The 14,652-nt window shown below is 53.5% G+C and overlaps 2 protein-coding genes across 2 annotated transcripts; one reads left to right on the top strand and one right to left on the bottom strand.

The window, feature by feature from the left end:
- Positions 1–759: 759 nt before the first annotated feature.
- Positions 760–5,547, bottom strand: ACP4 (acid phosphatase 4). Its single transcript, XM_063719622.1, has 11 exons — positions 5,440–5,547; positions 5,267–5,371; positions 5,105–5,191; positions 4,165–4,311; positions 3,803–3,901; positions 3,637–3,732; positions 2,164–2,296; positions 2,012–2,094; positions 1,398–1,522; positions 1,015–1,193; positions 760–936 (listed from the first exon to the last, which is right to left on the bottom strand). Exons 1-11 carry the CDS (start codon positions 5,545–5,547, stop codon positions 821–823), a joined length of 1,278 nt encoding a protein of 425 aa, XP_063575692.1. The 3' UTR covers positions 760–820.
- A 4,079-nt stretch (positions 5,548–9,626) lies between these two features.
- Positions 9,627–10,197, top strand: SMIM47 (small integral membrane protein 47). The gene is made up of 3 exons (XM_054538954.2): positions 9,627–9,836; positions 9,928–9,987; positions 10,102–10,197. The coding sequence occupies exons 1-3, from the start codon at positions 9,651–9,653 to the stop codon at positions 10,111–10,113; spliced, it is 258 nt and encodes an 85-aa protein (XP_054394929.1). The 5' UTR covers positions 9,627–9,650; the 3' UTR covers positions 10,114–10,197.
- Positions 10,198–14,652: the final 4,455 nt, after the last annotated feature.

The following is a 14,652-nucleotide window of genomic DNA, read 5'->3' as shown; positions in this document are numbered from 1 at the left end:
TCCCCCCGACTCTACCCAAGTTGATGGTTGCATTGAGAGCTAGTAGGGGTCACCAAATAACCAGACTTGAGGGTCCAACTCCTGTGTGAGCCTGGTCTCCACAGAGCACATGGTCCACGTTGAGGCTCACTGAGCAAGGTCTTGTCACACAAGCTGCAAGTGGAGGTCCATACAGGGTCCACCATGTCCTCAGCCAGCCTACATGCTTCCAATGCTTATATGGAAAGGTGCATAAACATGCCACCTGGGTGTGGTGGCTCAAACTGTAATCCCAGTGCTTTGGGAGGCCACGGCAGGAGGATTGCTTGAGGCCAGGAATTTGAGACCAGCCTGGCCAACATACCAAGAAAACAAAATTAACCAGGCGTGCACGCCTGTAGAAGCTGAAACAGGAGGGTCACTTGAGAGGAGTTCAAAGCTGCAGTGAGCTATGCTCATGCCACTACTCCAGCCTGGGCCACAAAGACCTTGTCTCTACCAAAAAAAGTGCCATGCAGGCATGCTTGCTTGTTCAGACATGGGCACATTTGTGCTTGAATGTATGTCACAGACATGTTTTTACCAGCATGTACGTACAGACCGCCTGTGCACACGTCTAAGTGTAGAAACCACACACGTGACACGCATGCATGCACACTCATGCCACCATCACGTGGATGCACACAGGCACACACAAACTGGTTTCCAGGCCAGAGGCTTCACACAGCCCTCGTTCCCCATGCACACAGGCGCACAGTAAGTCACAGAAGCCAGAGCAGCTAGTGAGCATACATGTTGGGGTCCAGTGTCAGCTGGGGGTAGGGAAGCCCTGGTTTCTGGCTCACACGGGGCCCCCCAAGGCCCGCAGGCACCCTGGTCTCCAGGCCACCAGGCCCAGCCCCAAGCTGAGTGCCACCAGCACAGCTACAGCTCCGGCCAGCAGGGGCACCACTGGAGCTGCAGGGAGAACATGTGGGGTGTGAGTGCCAGGACTTGGTGACCCTCCACTCCCACCCCAACACAGAGGACTATCACCTGGGGGGATGGCAGCCTCATAGGGGCCATGGCAGGAGACCCCATGGGCTGGAGGCCGGGCCGGGGCAGTCAGCTGGTAGAAGCGGCCTAGTGGACAGGGGGCCGGGCACCCGGGGAGGCTGAGAGGCAGGGGCAGGTGGGCGGAGTCATTGCGGTAGAAGAGGGAGACGGTGACATTCCTGGAGAGAGAGGACATGGTGGCACCTCCTCCCTCCCGTCGTTGATCTTAAAGCCTGAAGAAGAGGGCTTCTGACTCCCACCTGTCATCCTCCCAGCACCATCCCATGCAGCTCCCTGCCTGGCCATGCCTTCTGCCTGGCACGTCACCCCTTGCTTTGAGAGTTCTGTCCCGCCCATGTCCCTGGGCACCAAACCATTCTCACCCTCCATCTTTGTGGGGATTCCCCAGGTGCCTCCGGAACTCAAAGCCGAGGCAGGCAGCATACGGCGGGGTGTGTCCATCATAGAGGCCCAGGGCCCCCTGGAGGGCCAGCAGGGTGCTGTCATGCTGCAGGTGGACCCGAGGGCTGAGACAGCACTTCTCTGTGGAGGCCTTTCTCCTGAACGCTAGACTTGTGCATCCACATGTCCCCCAGGCTTCTTAGAACCAACCCCCAAACCTGTTCCTTCCTCTCACCCTGAAGGCAGTACGAGCAGTTACAGGCGGCCACTTAATAAAGATTTCTCAAATAGGTGCAAAAATATGATTGGACTAAGCAGCCTTTCTCCTCTGGAAGGACAGACTGCTTAGTCCAATCATACTTTCTTAAGGAAAACAAGAGGAATTATATTTAATTCATAAATTCTTCCTCCCATAACACCATCACCTCCCTCTTTCCAGACTAATGATAGAGCCCGAGAGTAGGGTTTGGAGATACAGGTTACCCCAGGCAGTGGGCTGAGATCCACTGGGACCACAGGCTCTTCCTCACCTAAATCGCTGTCACCCTCATCCCTGTGCCTCAGTGCCACGTGGCACTGCTTCCCAAGGACTCACAGCTGAGTACATGACCATCTTGAGGGGCAGCCCCAGGCGCTGGACCCGGGAGAAGTTTGCAAGGATAGCATTCAGCAGGATCCCTGAAGGTGGGAAAAAAGCTTAGATTCTCCCAGAGGGAGGCACCCCAGCCTCCTGGCCCCATACCTCACCCCCTGTCAGCTGGGCCTTCTCTGCTGCCCGGGGTGGGCCCACGTGGGCTCCAATATCCAAAGCCGAGATCTGGGCAAGAGTCCGCAGGACATCTGGGGAGGCCCAGGCTGGTAGTGGAAGACCGTGGGCTTGCTGTGGGGAGACAGGACAGATGGACCATCCTGAGCCCTCGAGTTTGCCTCTGGCCCCACAGGCCTGTGCTGCCCCCTGCTCTTGTGAGTCCCCCATGGGCCGGATCTGGATCTGGCTGGGAAATCATGATGTGGACAACAGTGATTTCTTCTTGTTGTTTTTTGTTTCGAAACGGAGCCTTGCTCCATCACCAAGGCTGGAGTGCAGTAGCGCAATCTTGGCTCTCTGCAATCCTTGCCTCCCGGGTTCAGGTGATTCTCCTGCCTCAGCCTCCCAAGTAGCTGTGATTACAAGTGCATGCCACCATGCCTGGCTATTTTTTTTTAATTTTTAGTAGAGATGGGGTTTTACCATGTTGGTCAGACTGGTCTCAAACTCCTGACCTCAGGTGATCTGCCCACAGCCTCCCAAAGTGGTGGGATTACAGGTGTGAGCCACCATGCCCGGCCAACAGCGATTATTAATAATAGACATCATCATTACATAGCCCAGAAGGCTTTATCTGAAACCGCTGGAGCCAGAGGTATTTCACAGCTCAGACATTCTGGACTTTAGAAAGGTCTGATGGTGCTGACACCACACAGCATGGAACACACACAGCAAGGGCTGGGGCAGCCCCCTTAGTCACACACATCACTGCTCCCACCTTGCGATTCAGAACGTTCCTGTGAGCTGGAGTGAGCAAAGACTAGCAAGAGTACTAGCTGGGTATGGTGGCTCACGCCTGTAATCCCAGCGCTTGGGGAGGCGAAAGGATTGTTTGAGCCCAGGAGTTCCTGGGCAACATAGTGAGACCCCATCTCTGCAAAATATTAATTTTTTTTTAATTAGCCAGGCATGATGGTGTGCATCTGCCTGCCTCAGCTACTTGGGAGGCTGAGGCAGGAGAATTCCAATAGCCAGGGAGATGGAGGCTGCAGTGAGCTATGATAATGCCACTGCACTCCAGCCTGGGTGACAGAGCGAGATCCTGTCTCAAAAAAAGAAAAAAAAAAAAGCATTGCATCATTTCAGGTCAGCTCCCGCTGCCCAGGTTTTGGGTTTTCTGATTATAGGACTGTGGGGAGGAATTGCCAAATGTGTAGCCTCAAACCCTGGCAAGGCCCTCACTGTACACCAGGCACTATTGTAAGTAAGCACAGTGCATGGATTAACCCATTTGAATCCTCACAGCGTCCTCGGGAGGTGTTGATACCGGTGTTGCCATCCCCACTGTGCAGATGGGAAAACTGAGGCACAGAGGGTTAACTAAATGCCTGAGGAAACATGGCTAGTGAGTAGTAAGCTGGGATTGGAAACAGGTGTCCTGAAACCCTTGGCTGGGAAGGGGCAGGGCTCACCTGGCACATGAGGGTGTCCAGAACCTTCCATGCCCTGCGCAGTGGCTCTCCAACCAGCGACAGTCCCGTGAAGTTCTCCAGGCGAGTCAGGAAGCCCTGGATGCGCGGGGCTGGGTGAGCCCAGGCCCATCCCCTGCACCCCACCCCCCACCGCCGCCCTGCTCACCGTCCAGCCCTCCAGGGCCTCCTGGTACTCGGCGGCCTCGGTGGCCTCCCGCAGCAGCTCATGGTATCGGGGACAGCTGCGCATGGGGAACCTCAGCAGCTGGGGAAAACTGAGTCTCAGAGAGGACAGCTGTGTGCCTTGGGTCTCACAGCGGGTCAGGGGAACCCAGACTCTCGGCCCCTGCGTCTGTCACGGTTTCTCCCAGATCCAGAAGAGCAGCGTGGGCCGGGGCTCACCCTGGTCTGGACAGACCGGCTCGAGGATAGCCTTGCTTCTCGGAGCCAGCTCAGGTGGCCAGACCCAGAGCTGCCACTCTCTCCACCGGCTCCCTCCCTTGCCACACCTGGGTCCAGCCCCCTGACCTTGTCCTCAGCCACAGGCACCGTGTGCACCGGGATCGGCCTCCAGTGGGCCTCGGGGCTCCCTGGAGCAGCCTCGGGAAACAGCCCGGCAAGGTTGGCCTGGGCGCTCTCCAGCGTGCGGTCAAAATCCGTGCTGCGGATGTACACCTGGAGCGGGGTGGAGAGAGGGCACGCGGGGGGGTCGTGGTTGGGGACAGAGGTCAGCTGTCATGGCAGATCAGAAGCTTCAGATTCAGTTTGGAGTAGAGGTCAGACATTGAGAATCATGCGGCCTTCGAAGTTGGAAGTTGGGATCAAGGGTCCAGAGGCTAATGTCAGGAGCAGTTGGGCTGGACGTCCTAAGCTGGACAGCCATGTTGGATTTAGGGGGTCAATTGAGTCAATGAGGGTCAAAAAGGAAGATCAGAATCGGTGGAGGCAGGTTAGAGGTCAAGTTTAGGAGGGCAGCTTGGAGGACTTGGAGTCAAAGTTCAATACATGTTCTTCAGAGGTCAGGAGGACTCTCTGTAACTGGGGGATGTCAGAAGACATAGGAGGAGACAGAAAAGGTAGGTCAGAATTGATAAAGTGTAGAGGTTAAAGGTTAGAGGTCAAGAGGGCAAGTTACGTCAACAAGGGTCAAAGATCGAAATCAAGTTTGGGGTCAAATGTGAGAGGCCAGAGGTCTGATTGGAGTCAATGGGACTTAGAAAACAGAGATGGAGGCCAGAAAATAAAGTCAGAGTTGATGGAGGTCAGAGGTTGAGATGTGACAGGTTGAGATGGTGTCAGAAGTCAGTGTGGGTTAGTCAGTGTATCGGGGGTCAGAGGTTAGAGGTAGAGGGCAAGTCAGGTTGATGGAGGTCAAAGGCCAGAGGTGGAGGCCCAAAGAGAGCGTTGTAGTCAGTGGAGGTGAAAGGTGGGAGGTCAGGGGGCCAGGTGGGGGTCACTGTGGCCCTACCTCCTCCCGTCGGTACTCCGGACTCAGGAAGGCCTCGTAGCGGCTCCTCAGGAAGCGGCCCAGCTCCAGCTGCTGGCGGACCCCCTCCTGGGGACAGAACAGCCTCAGCCTACCTCTCCCCACCCCTCCCACCCTTGCCCTCACCGCCTGCCCACTTCTCACCCTGGTCAGCTGGCCCAGGCCTCGTGGCCACAGGGTGGAGGCCACCTCCTTGTGTGGGTCCATGGGGTAGGAGGCCAGCGGGGCCCGGTCGCCATGGCGGAATACCTGGGGACAGGACTGGTCAGGGCTAGCCCTGGGGGAGCTGAGGGCAGGCCGGGGTGGGGGTGCCTCACCAGAGCCACGAACACCAGGGGTCCTTCTGGCAGGGCCCGGGGTGGCAGCACCAGCAGCAGCAGCAGGAGAGGTCCAGCAGGGTGGCCCCAAAACCCCAGGCCGGCCATTTCCACCCAGCCCAGACGCTGAGCTCAGCCCACTGTCTGGGCCGCAGCCCCGCCTGTCCCAGCCCTGCACTCAGCACCCCCATTATAGCAGGCCCTGGCACGCTCCCCCAGGGGCCACAGATCCCATTCCCCAGCACCTCTGCCAGCCTTGGATTAACCCGTTTCATCTTCGTTTCATCTTCACTGCTGCCCCAGGAGACACTGATGTGCTTAACCACCATCCCCGTTGTACCGATGGGGAAACTGAGGCACAGAAGGGTTCCCTAACTGGCCTGAGAAAACACTGAGATTTCTCAGACAAAGCTGCGATTTGAACCCAGGTGCCTTTAACCTGGATGCAGACTTGGACAGAGACCCCCACCCCACATTGTTCGTCTCAGCAACAGCCTTGACCCCCTGAGTTGCAGAGGCTGACGGTAGTAACCATGTGCTTGATTTTCTGTACTCTGATGCTTTGACATCAGGGGCCTTGCTGATCATAGAAGGACCACCCCTCCCAGGGTTACCAGTTCCTGGAAATAGTCAGGGACAGGCCCAAGCGCATGCCTCTCTTGTACAAACCAGCCAACCCAGAGCCCACACCCCAACCACCCAGACCACCATCCACCTGCCCTGATCACCTGGGGCAGAGTACTGGACAACTCAGAACAGCCCCTGTGCCCCAAAGCCTGTTGAAATGGCTCAACCAGCCACTCTTTACCCTACCTTATCCCACAGAAAACACAAGAAAGCTGCTTGCTCGTGGTCTGCCTCCTGGGCACCCCTGGTGCGTCCCCATGTGGCCCCTGTGGCATGCATGCCCCCTCCTCTGGGGAAGCTGTGAGTATAACAAGTCATCTTTCTTTCTTCTTTTCTTTTTTTTTTTTTTTGAGATGTAGTCTTACTTCCCAGGCTGGAGTGCAGTGACACGATCTCAGCTTGCTGCAACCTCCACCTCCCAGGTTCAAGCGATCCTCCTTCCTCAGCCCCCCAGTAGCTGGGATTACAGGCACGCGCCACCATGCCCGGCTAATTTTTGTATATATATGTATGTATATGTATGTGTGTGTATATATATATTTTAGTGGAGACGGGGTTTCGCCCTGTTGGCCAGGCTGGTCTTGAACTCCTGACCTCAGGTGATCCACTCGCCTCAGCTTCCCAAAGTGCTGGGATTACAGGCATGAGACACCACGCCCAGCCAACAAGTCATCTTTCAATGGCAATCGTCTGCTGCTCAGGCGGCCTCACCATCCCACAATGCTAATAAAATCTACACTTCGCAGTACCACCTGGGGCTGGCTGGCTCTCCAGCCTCACTGTGCACAGTCAGCCTCCAGTCCTGTCCTGGGTTGTTGTTGTTGTTGTTGTTGTTGTTGTTTTGTTGTTTGAGACAGGGTGTTGCTGTGTTGCCCAGCCTGGTCTTAAACTCCTGGGCTCAAGCAATCCAAAGTGCTGGGATTACAGGTGTGAGTCCCTGCACCAGATACAAAAGTTTTGTGAATCTCTCTCTCTCCTCGTACTTGAAATAGGGTAGAGGCCCCTGGAATAAAGAAGTAGAAGAGCTGGAGGCTTAAGCCAGACCAGGAGCTGGCAGCTCACACCTGTAATCCCAGCACTTTGGGAGGCCAAGATGGGAGGATTGCTTGAGGCCAGGAGTTCAAGATCAGCCTGGCCAACATGGTGAGACCCACCCCGCCCCGAGTCCGACTCCATCTCTATAAAAGATAAACAAAAATTAGCCAGGCATGGTATGGTGGCGTGTACCTGTAGTCCCAGCTACTCAAGAGACTGAGATGGGAGGATCACATGAATCCAGGAATTTGAGGCTTCAGTGAGCTATAATTGTGCCTTTGCACTACAGCCTGGACAATAGAGCAAGACCCTGTCTCTAAAAAAAACAGAAAAGAAAAAAATCCTGAAACAAAATTAAGGAACTAGAAACCATGTTCTAGCCCCTAGAGATGTCAGCACTTTAATATCTACTGATGTATTGGCTGCTGTGACAAGTTAGCACTCAGTGGCTTAAAACGACACACATTTATTCCCTTACAGTTCTGGAGGTTGGAAGTCTAAAATCAATATAACTGGGCCAGGCATGGTGGCTGACACCTGTAATCCTGTCACTTCGGGAGGCCAAGGTGGGCAGATCACTTGAATCCAGGAGTTTGAGACCAGCTTGGGCAACATGGTGAAACCCCGTCTCTACTAAAAATACAAAAATTAGCCAGGTGTAGTGGCACATGCCTGTAGTCCCAGCCACTCATTGCTTGAGCCCGAAGTCGAGGCTGCAGTGAGCCCTGATTCTGTCACTCCACTCCATCCTGGACGACAGAGTGAAACCTGATGTTTAAATGCAGTTTTTCATATATGTACTTCTTAACAAAATGAGATCATACAGAACCTGCAATTTTGTAACCTGCGTCTTTCAGTTAACCTCCTCTTCTCCTTGGCGGTAGTGCTTTCGTCTTGTCTGATACCCACTCCCTATTCAAATGTCCCTCCATTTCTCCCCAAAGAGACTTTGTTTTGTTTTGTTTTTTGAGACAGGATCTCACTCTGTCACACAGGCTGGCGTGCAGTGGTACGATCTCGGTTCACTGCAACCTCTTCCTCTCGGGTTCTGGTGATTCTTGCGCCTGAGCCTCCTGAGTAGCTGGGACTATAGGTGCACACCACCACACCGGGCTAATTTTTGTATTTTTAGTAGAGACAGGGTTTCGCCACGCTGCTGAGGCTGGTCTCGAACTTCTGGCTTCAGGCGATCCTCCTGCCTCGGCCTCCCACCCAAAGAGCCTTTATAGCTTCTTTCATCCAAACCAAAACCCAGTCCAGGATCACCCATCAAAGCTGGTCTTGTGTCTCTTAACAGATTATTTCAAATATAGCAAGGCCACTTGCTTTTGTTTTGCACTGTGGCATGGATTTGTTGGAGAGACGGTGCCACTTGCTCTGCAGAATGTGTTGCCGTCTGGAATGTTCTGGGTAGTGCCGTGAGGTATCGTTTTTACAGTCAGTTCTTATTATTCATAGTAGCAATGTTGTATAACTGTGACCACTGAATCAGCAAATGAGGACCCATTGCTTCATTAATAAAAGTATATATTTTTCTATTTATTTATTTATTTTTTTTTTTGAGATGGAGTCTCACTCTGTTGCCCAGGCTGGAGTGCAGTGGAACAATCTCGGCTCAATGTAACCTCCTCCGCCTGGGGCTCAGGTGTTGCTCATGCCTCAGCCTCCCAAGTAGCTGGGACTACAGGCGTGCACCACCATGCCCAGCTAATTTTTTTGGTTTTTTTTTTTTTAGTAGAGATGGGGTTTCGCCATGTTGGCCAGGCTAGTCTCAAACTCCTGACCTCAGGTGATCCTCCCGCCCCGGCCTCCCAAAGTGCTGGGATTACAGGTGTGAGCCACCGTGCCTGGCCTATATTTATATATATTCAAAGAGATGGGGTCTTACTATGTTGCCCAGGCTGGTCTTAAACTCCTGGGCTCAAGCGATTCTACTGTCTCACTTTCCCAAAGTGTTGGGATTACAGGCATGAGCCACCGCACCCAACCCTAAATATATTTCCCCAATAGGTGTTCACAGTTGTACAACATAACTACCAAAAATAGCGAGACTATATCTGCCACAAATAATGCAAATAGCTACCTGAATAGCAGATTGTATAGTCCCCTTTTTTGTGGTAGCGATTGATAGGTAAATAGGTATCTCACACATGCATCACATGTATTTTATTTTATTTTTTTTAGTTGTAGTTGTGGAGACAGGATCTCACTCTGTTGCCCAGGCTGGAGTGCAGTGCTGTGATCTTGGTTCATGGCAACCTCGACCCCCTGGGCTCAAGTGATCCTCCCATCTGGAGGAGGAAATTTTGCCTGGACTTCCTCAACTGTTCTTCTGGCCTGCAGGCTCCTGTTTTGAGATATTTCTATACCCAAAACCGACCTGGCCCCTCCCCTGCTGTCAACCCTCCCGTCGTTCCCCAGCACCCTCCGGGGCAAAACCCAAACGCCTCAGTGTGGTGTTCGAGGTCGAGACTCTCCAATCTCACATGTCCCGATGTCACATTCAGACACCACATGTGGCGGGCCACACCAGGGTCTGTCTCTGCCCTATGCCCCTGCCTGTCCCCTCTACCAGAATGCCCTTCCCCCGTTGCCACGGCCACGATTCTGGTCTCTGCGACAACCCCCTCTTGGGGTTCCAGATGCTTCTCCCCTCTCTGGCTCAGAGGCCCAGGAAAGAGAGAGAAGACCAAGCAAGGGGTGGCTGGAGTCCCAAGGCCATGAACTTTCAGGAAGTGAGGAGGGGTCTGGCGGGGAAGGGAGGCCTGGGGCGGGGCAGAGGGCAGGGAGGGGAATGTTCCTGACCTCTGATCTCCTCCCCCCCAGAATGTGACCTTGGCCATGGCCTTGTTCACCATCCTGACGTCCATCTATTTCTTCAACAAGGTGAGCGGGAGGAGGGCGGAGGTGGGGGCTGAGTCTCTGTCTCCCTGGTCCGGTTTTGTCATCTTGGTCTTTCTCTCCCACGTCTCTGTATATGTCCCTGTTTTCCTCTCTCAGGCTCAGCAGTGAGAAGACGCAGGACCTCCCCACACAAGAGCCCTGCCTCTCCCTCTACCATTGCTCTGAGGCCAAATAAATGTAACTGAATCCGCATATCCTGCTCACCCAACCCACTGCGCCTGCGCCCGGCCTCGGGCCTACGCCACACCTGGGGGCTCCGTGTTTCAGGAGGGAGTGGGGGGTCCAGACTCCAGGGTCTGAGGTAGGAGAGTGGTGAGGGCCCACCCTCTCAGGTTTGAGGCTAGGAACTGGGAATCTGAGCTGGGTTTTGAGGGATGAGTAGGAGTCTGTGTGGGGGCATTCCAAGAAGAGGAAGAACATTTCAACTCTGGGTATAAGGGCACAGCGGGAAGAAAGAGCAGGGCAGATTGAGCACCCGGCACCAACACAGGCTGCTGTGTACTCGGATTTGTTATTTCCCTTGATCCCCCGATTTCTTCTCCATCAAACAAAGGCGAAAATCTTTGTCCAGTGGGCCTCAGAAAACCACAGCCAGGGCAGCCTGATGTCCAAAATGTGAATGCACTTTGTCAGCTGCAGCGGGTCTGTAGTTATCATCATCTTCCTCATCACTGTCATACTGTATCAACACATCTTCCTCTTTTTTTTTTTTAATTTTTTTCTTTTTGAGATGAGATCTCACTCTGTTGCCCAGGCTAGAGTGCAGTGGTATGATCATAGCTCACTGCAACCCTGAACTCCCAGGCTCAAGCAGTCCTCCTGCCTCGGCCTCCTGAGTAGCTGGGACTGTAGGTGTTCACCACCATGCCCAGCTAACTTTTTAATTTTTTTAGAGACAGGGTCTCAGTATGTTGCCCAAGCTGGTCTCTAACTCCTGGCCTCAAGCAATCCTCCTACCTCAGCCTCCCAAAGTGTTGGAATTACAGATGTGAGCCACTGTGCTCAGCCTCTTTTCTCTTCTTAACAAACTCCTATTTAACCTTCAACACCCACCAGCAATGTCCCTTCCTATAAAAGTGTGCAGACCCGCCCCCATAGGCAGTTCGATAGCAGCCCCCTTGCTTAGTGCCCTTCCCCCACCCCCTGCCTCTGTCTCCAGCATCCTCAGGTCAATGCCCTGGGGGACACTTCCACCTTCAGCTGCATTTCACCTACCTTCTCATCTAGTCAAAAGCAATTTCATTTCAGCTCAATATCTGAAAAGCCAGCTTTGGAGTAGGGTTGACTGTATGTGCTAGGTTTTCCTGAAAAAGCCCAACAAATTTCCTTCCATCCCTCCCCTCCCTCCCCTTCCATCCCTCCCCTCCTTCTCCCCTCCCCTCCCTCTCCCGTCTCCCCTCCCCTCCCTCCCCTCCCTCCTCTCCTCCCCTCCTCCCCTCCCCTCCCTCCCCTCCTCCCCTCCCCTCCCTCTCCCGTCTCCCCTCCCCTCCCTCCCCTCCCTCCCCTCCTCCCCTCCCCCTCCCCTCTCCCCTCCCCTCCCCCTCTCCCCTCCCCTCTCCCCTCCCCTCCCCTCTCCCCTCTCCCCTCCCCTCCCCTCTCCCCTCTCCCCTCCCCTCCCCTCTCCCCTCTCCCCTCCCCCCTCCTCTCCTCCCCTCCCCTCTTCCCTCCCCTCCCCCCTCCCCTGCCCCCTTCCCCCCCGTTCCTTCCTTCCCAGAGTTTTGCTCTTGTTGCCCAGGCTGGAGTGCAATGGTGCAATCTCAGCTCACCGCAACTTCCACCTCCCGGGTTCAAGCAATTCTCCTGCTTTAGCCTCCTGAGTAGCTGGGATTACAGGCATGCGCCACCACGCCTGGCTAATTTTGTATTTTTAGTAGAGATGGGGTTTCTCCATGTTGGTCAGGCTGGTCTCGAACTCCCAATGTCAGGTGATCCGCCCGCCTTGGCCTCCCAAAGTGCTGGGATTACAGGCATGAGCCACTGTGCCCGGCCTCACAAATTTCTTTTTATTTTATTTTATTTGAGATGGAGTCTCGCTCTGTTAAACTCAGGCTGTAGTGCAATAGTGCAATCTCGGCCCACTGCAACCTCCACCTCCTAGGTTCAAGCAATTATCCTGCCTCAGCCTTCCAAGTAGCTGGGACTACAGGCACCCGCCGCCACGCCTGGTTAAGTTTTGTATTTTTAGTAGAGATGGAGTTTCACTGTGTTGGCCAGGCTGGTCTTGAACTCCTGACTTGGTGATCTGCCCGCCTCGGCCTCTCAAAGTGCTGGGATTACAGGTGTGAGCCACCGCGCTTGGCCACAAATTTCAGTAATAAACATTCATAGTCGCACTATAATTTTATCTCAAATTAATAGAATTTTTGTGGATCACCAACATTTTAGGCTAATGTTTTAGCGTCAGTGGCAGTAGTGCCCTCCTGAAGTTCTCAAAAGCTTCCCGATTTGGAGGCTGGCTTTACTTTCCAGTTCTTGGCTGCAAAACTCCAAATAACCACATAGAGGCGGTGTTGCACTATTTTCTCAGCCAGAAATTGGTTGCCTTAGGGGTTGAGAGCAAGAAATAAACGTTGGTTTTGGCAAAACCACAATTGTTTGTTTATTTGTTTGTTTGTTTTTGAGACAGAGTCTCGTTCAAAACCACAATTTTTTGAGACCTGGGTGGGGGTCCTGGACGCTTCCTCCCTCCTCCCTGCCTGGGCTTCCTCCCCTGCTGGACCCTCACCCCAGCCTTCTCTCTCTCTCCTCCAGTCCTCAGAGGGGTCCTCCTGTACCCAGAGCTGACCCTGTCCCTTTCTCCTCACAGCCCTCCAGTGGCCCTGCACCCCCACCCAAGATAAGAATCCCAGGCCCTCCACTGAGCATTGGAGGCTGCATGTAACCTGACCCCCTCCAGGCTTAAAAAAAAAAATCTCACCCACCTCCCATGCCCACCCTGGTGTAATCTTGGCCACAGAGAATTCGTAGATAGTCCCAAACGCAGCACCACACATTTGCACTGCTGGGTCCCAGCCTGGAATGCCCTTTCCCATGTCTTCGTTTGTTTTGAGACCGAGTTTTGCTCTGTCACCCAGGCTGGAGTGCAGTGGCGCGATCTTGGCTCACTGCAACCTCCGCCTCCCAGGTTCCAGCGATTCTCCTGCCTCAGCCTCCCTAGTAGCTGGGATTACAGGTGCCCACCACCACGCCCAGCTGATTTTTGTATTTTTAGTAGAGACGGGGTTTCACCATGTTGGCCAGGCTGGTCTCGAACTCCTGACCTCAGGTGATCCGCCCGCCTTGGCCTCCCAAAGTTCTGGGATTATAGGCAGGAGCCACCGTGCCCGGCCTCCCATGTCTGTTTTGTGTCACTTCCCTACCTCTCGCCTGAGGCTTCCTTGAACACTAAGCAAAGTCAGACTCTCCTGTCTGCTGCCCCGACTTTGCCTCCCCTCCTTCCCAGCTGTGACAGGGAGCTTCAGGGTGGGGTTGCTCTGAACAGCATCTGACCTCTGCTGAACCCCCAGCTGGGGCTTGGCTGTCAATGTTTGGGAAACAATTTTTGTTGTCGTTTTAGCTACCATTTATTAAGCACCTCTTGTTTGCTAAGCCACCATGCAAGTTACCGTGCAGTGTGTTTTACGATGTCATCTCTACACCCATTCATTTGTTGAGCACAGGTTGGGGATGGGGGATGCCGTGGAGGGAGCAGGAAAAAAAAGACACCATTCCCACCCTTAAGGAGTTGACAGTACGTGTAAGAACATAACATCAAGCCTTACATTTGTGCAACAGTTCAGTTTTCTTTTTTTTTTCTTTCTTTTCTTTTCTTTTTTTTTTTTTTTTTTTTGAGACAGGGTCTCACTCTGTCACACAGACTGGAGTGCAGTGGCGCGATCATGGCTCACAGCAGCCTCTACCTCCTGGGTTCAAGGGATCCTCCCCCCTCAGCCTCCCTAGCAGCTGGGACCACAGGTGCACGCCACTATGCCTGGCTATTTTTTTTTTTTTTAGTAGAGACGAGGTCTTTTTATGGTGCCCGGGCTGGTCTTGAACTCCTGGTCTCAAACAGCCCTCCCACCATGGTCTCCCAAAGTGTTGGGATTACAGGCATGAACCACAGCACCCACATCACCACTAACAAATATTGACAACAAAGCTGGTCTTTGCGTTTTCACCCCAAGTTCCCATCCACACCCCAGGGTTTGAACCACTCAGTGCTGCCTTTCTCAGTCCTCTGGGAGCTATCAAGGTTGTATTTTCTTTTTCTTTTTTTTGTTTTTTTTTTGTTTTTAAGACGCAATCTCGCTCTGTCGCCCAGGCTGGAGTGCAGTGGCGCGATCTCAGCTCACTGCAACCTCCACCTTCTGGGTTCAAGCGATTCTCTGTCTCAGCCTCCTGAGTAGCTGCGATTACAGGTGCCATCACACCCGGGTAATTTTTTTGGTATTTCTTTTTCTCTTTTCTTTTTTTTTGAAATGGAATCTTGCTTTGTCACCCAGGCTGGAGTGCAGTTACAAGATCTTGGATCACTGCAACTTCCACCTCCTGGGTTCAAGCGATTCTCCTGCCTCAGCCTCCCAAGTAGCTGGGATTACAGGTGTGCACCACCACACTCGGCTAATTTTCGTATTTTTAGTAGAGACAGGGTTTCGCCATGTTGGCCAG

The sequence above is a fragment of the Pongo abelii genome, chromosome 20 (assembly GCF_028885655.2).
Source record: "Pongo abelii isolate AG06213 chromosome 20, NHGRI_mPonAbe1-v2.0_pri, whole genome shotgun sequence".
NCBI classification, from domain to species: Eukaryota; Metazoa; Chordata; class Mammalia; order Primates; family Hominidae; genus Pongo; species Pongo abelii.
Note: the sequence above shows the minus strand (reverse complement) of the source record. Positions and strands in the feature narration are given on the sequence as shown.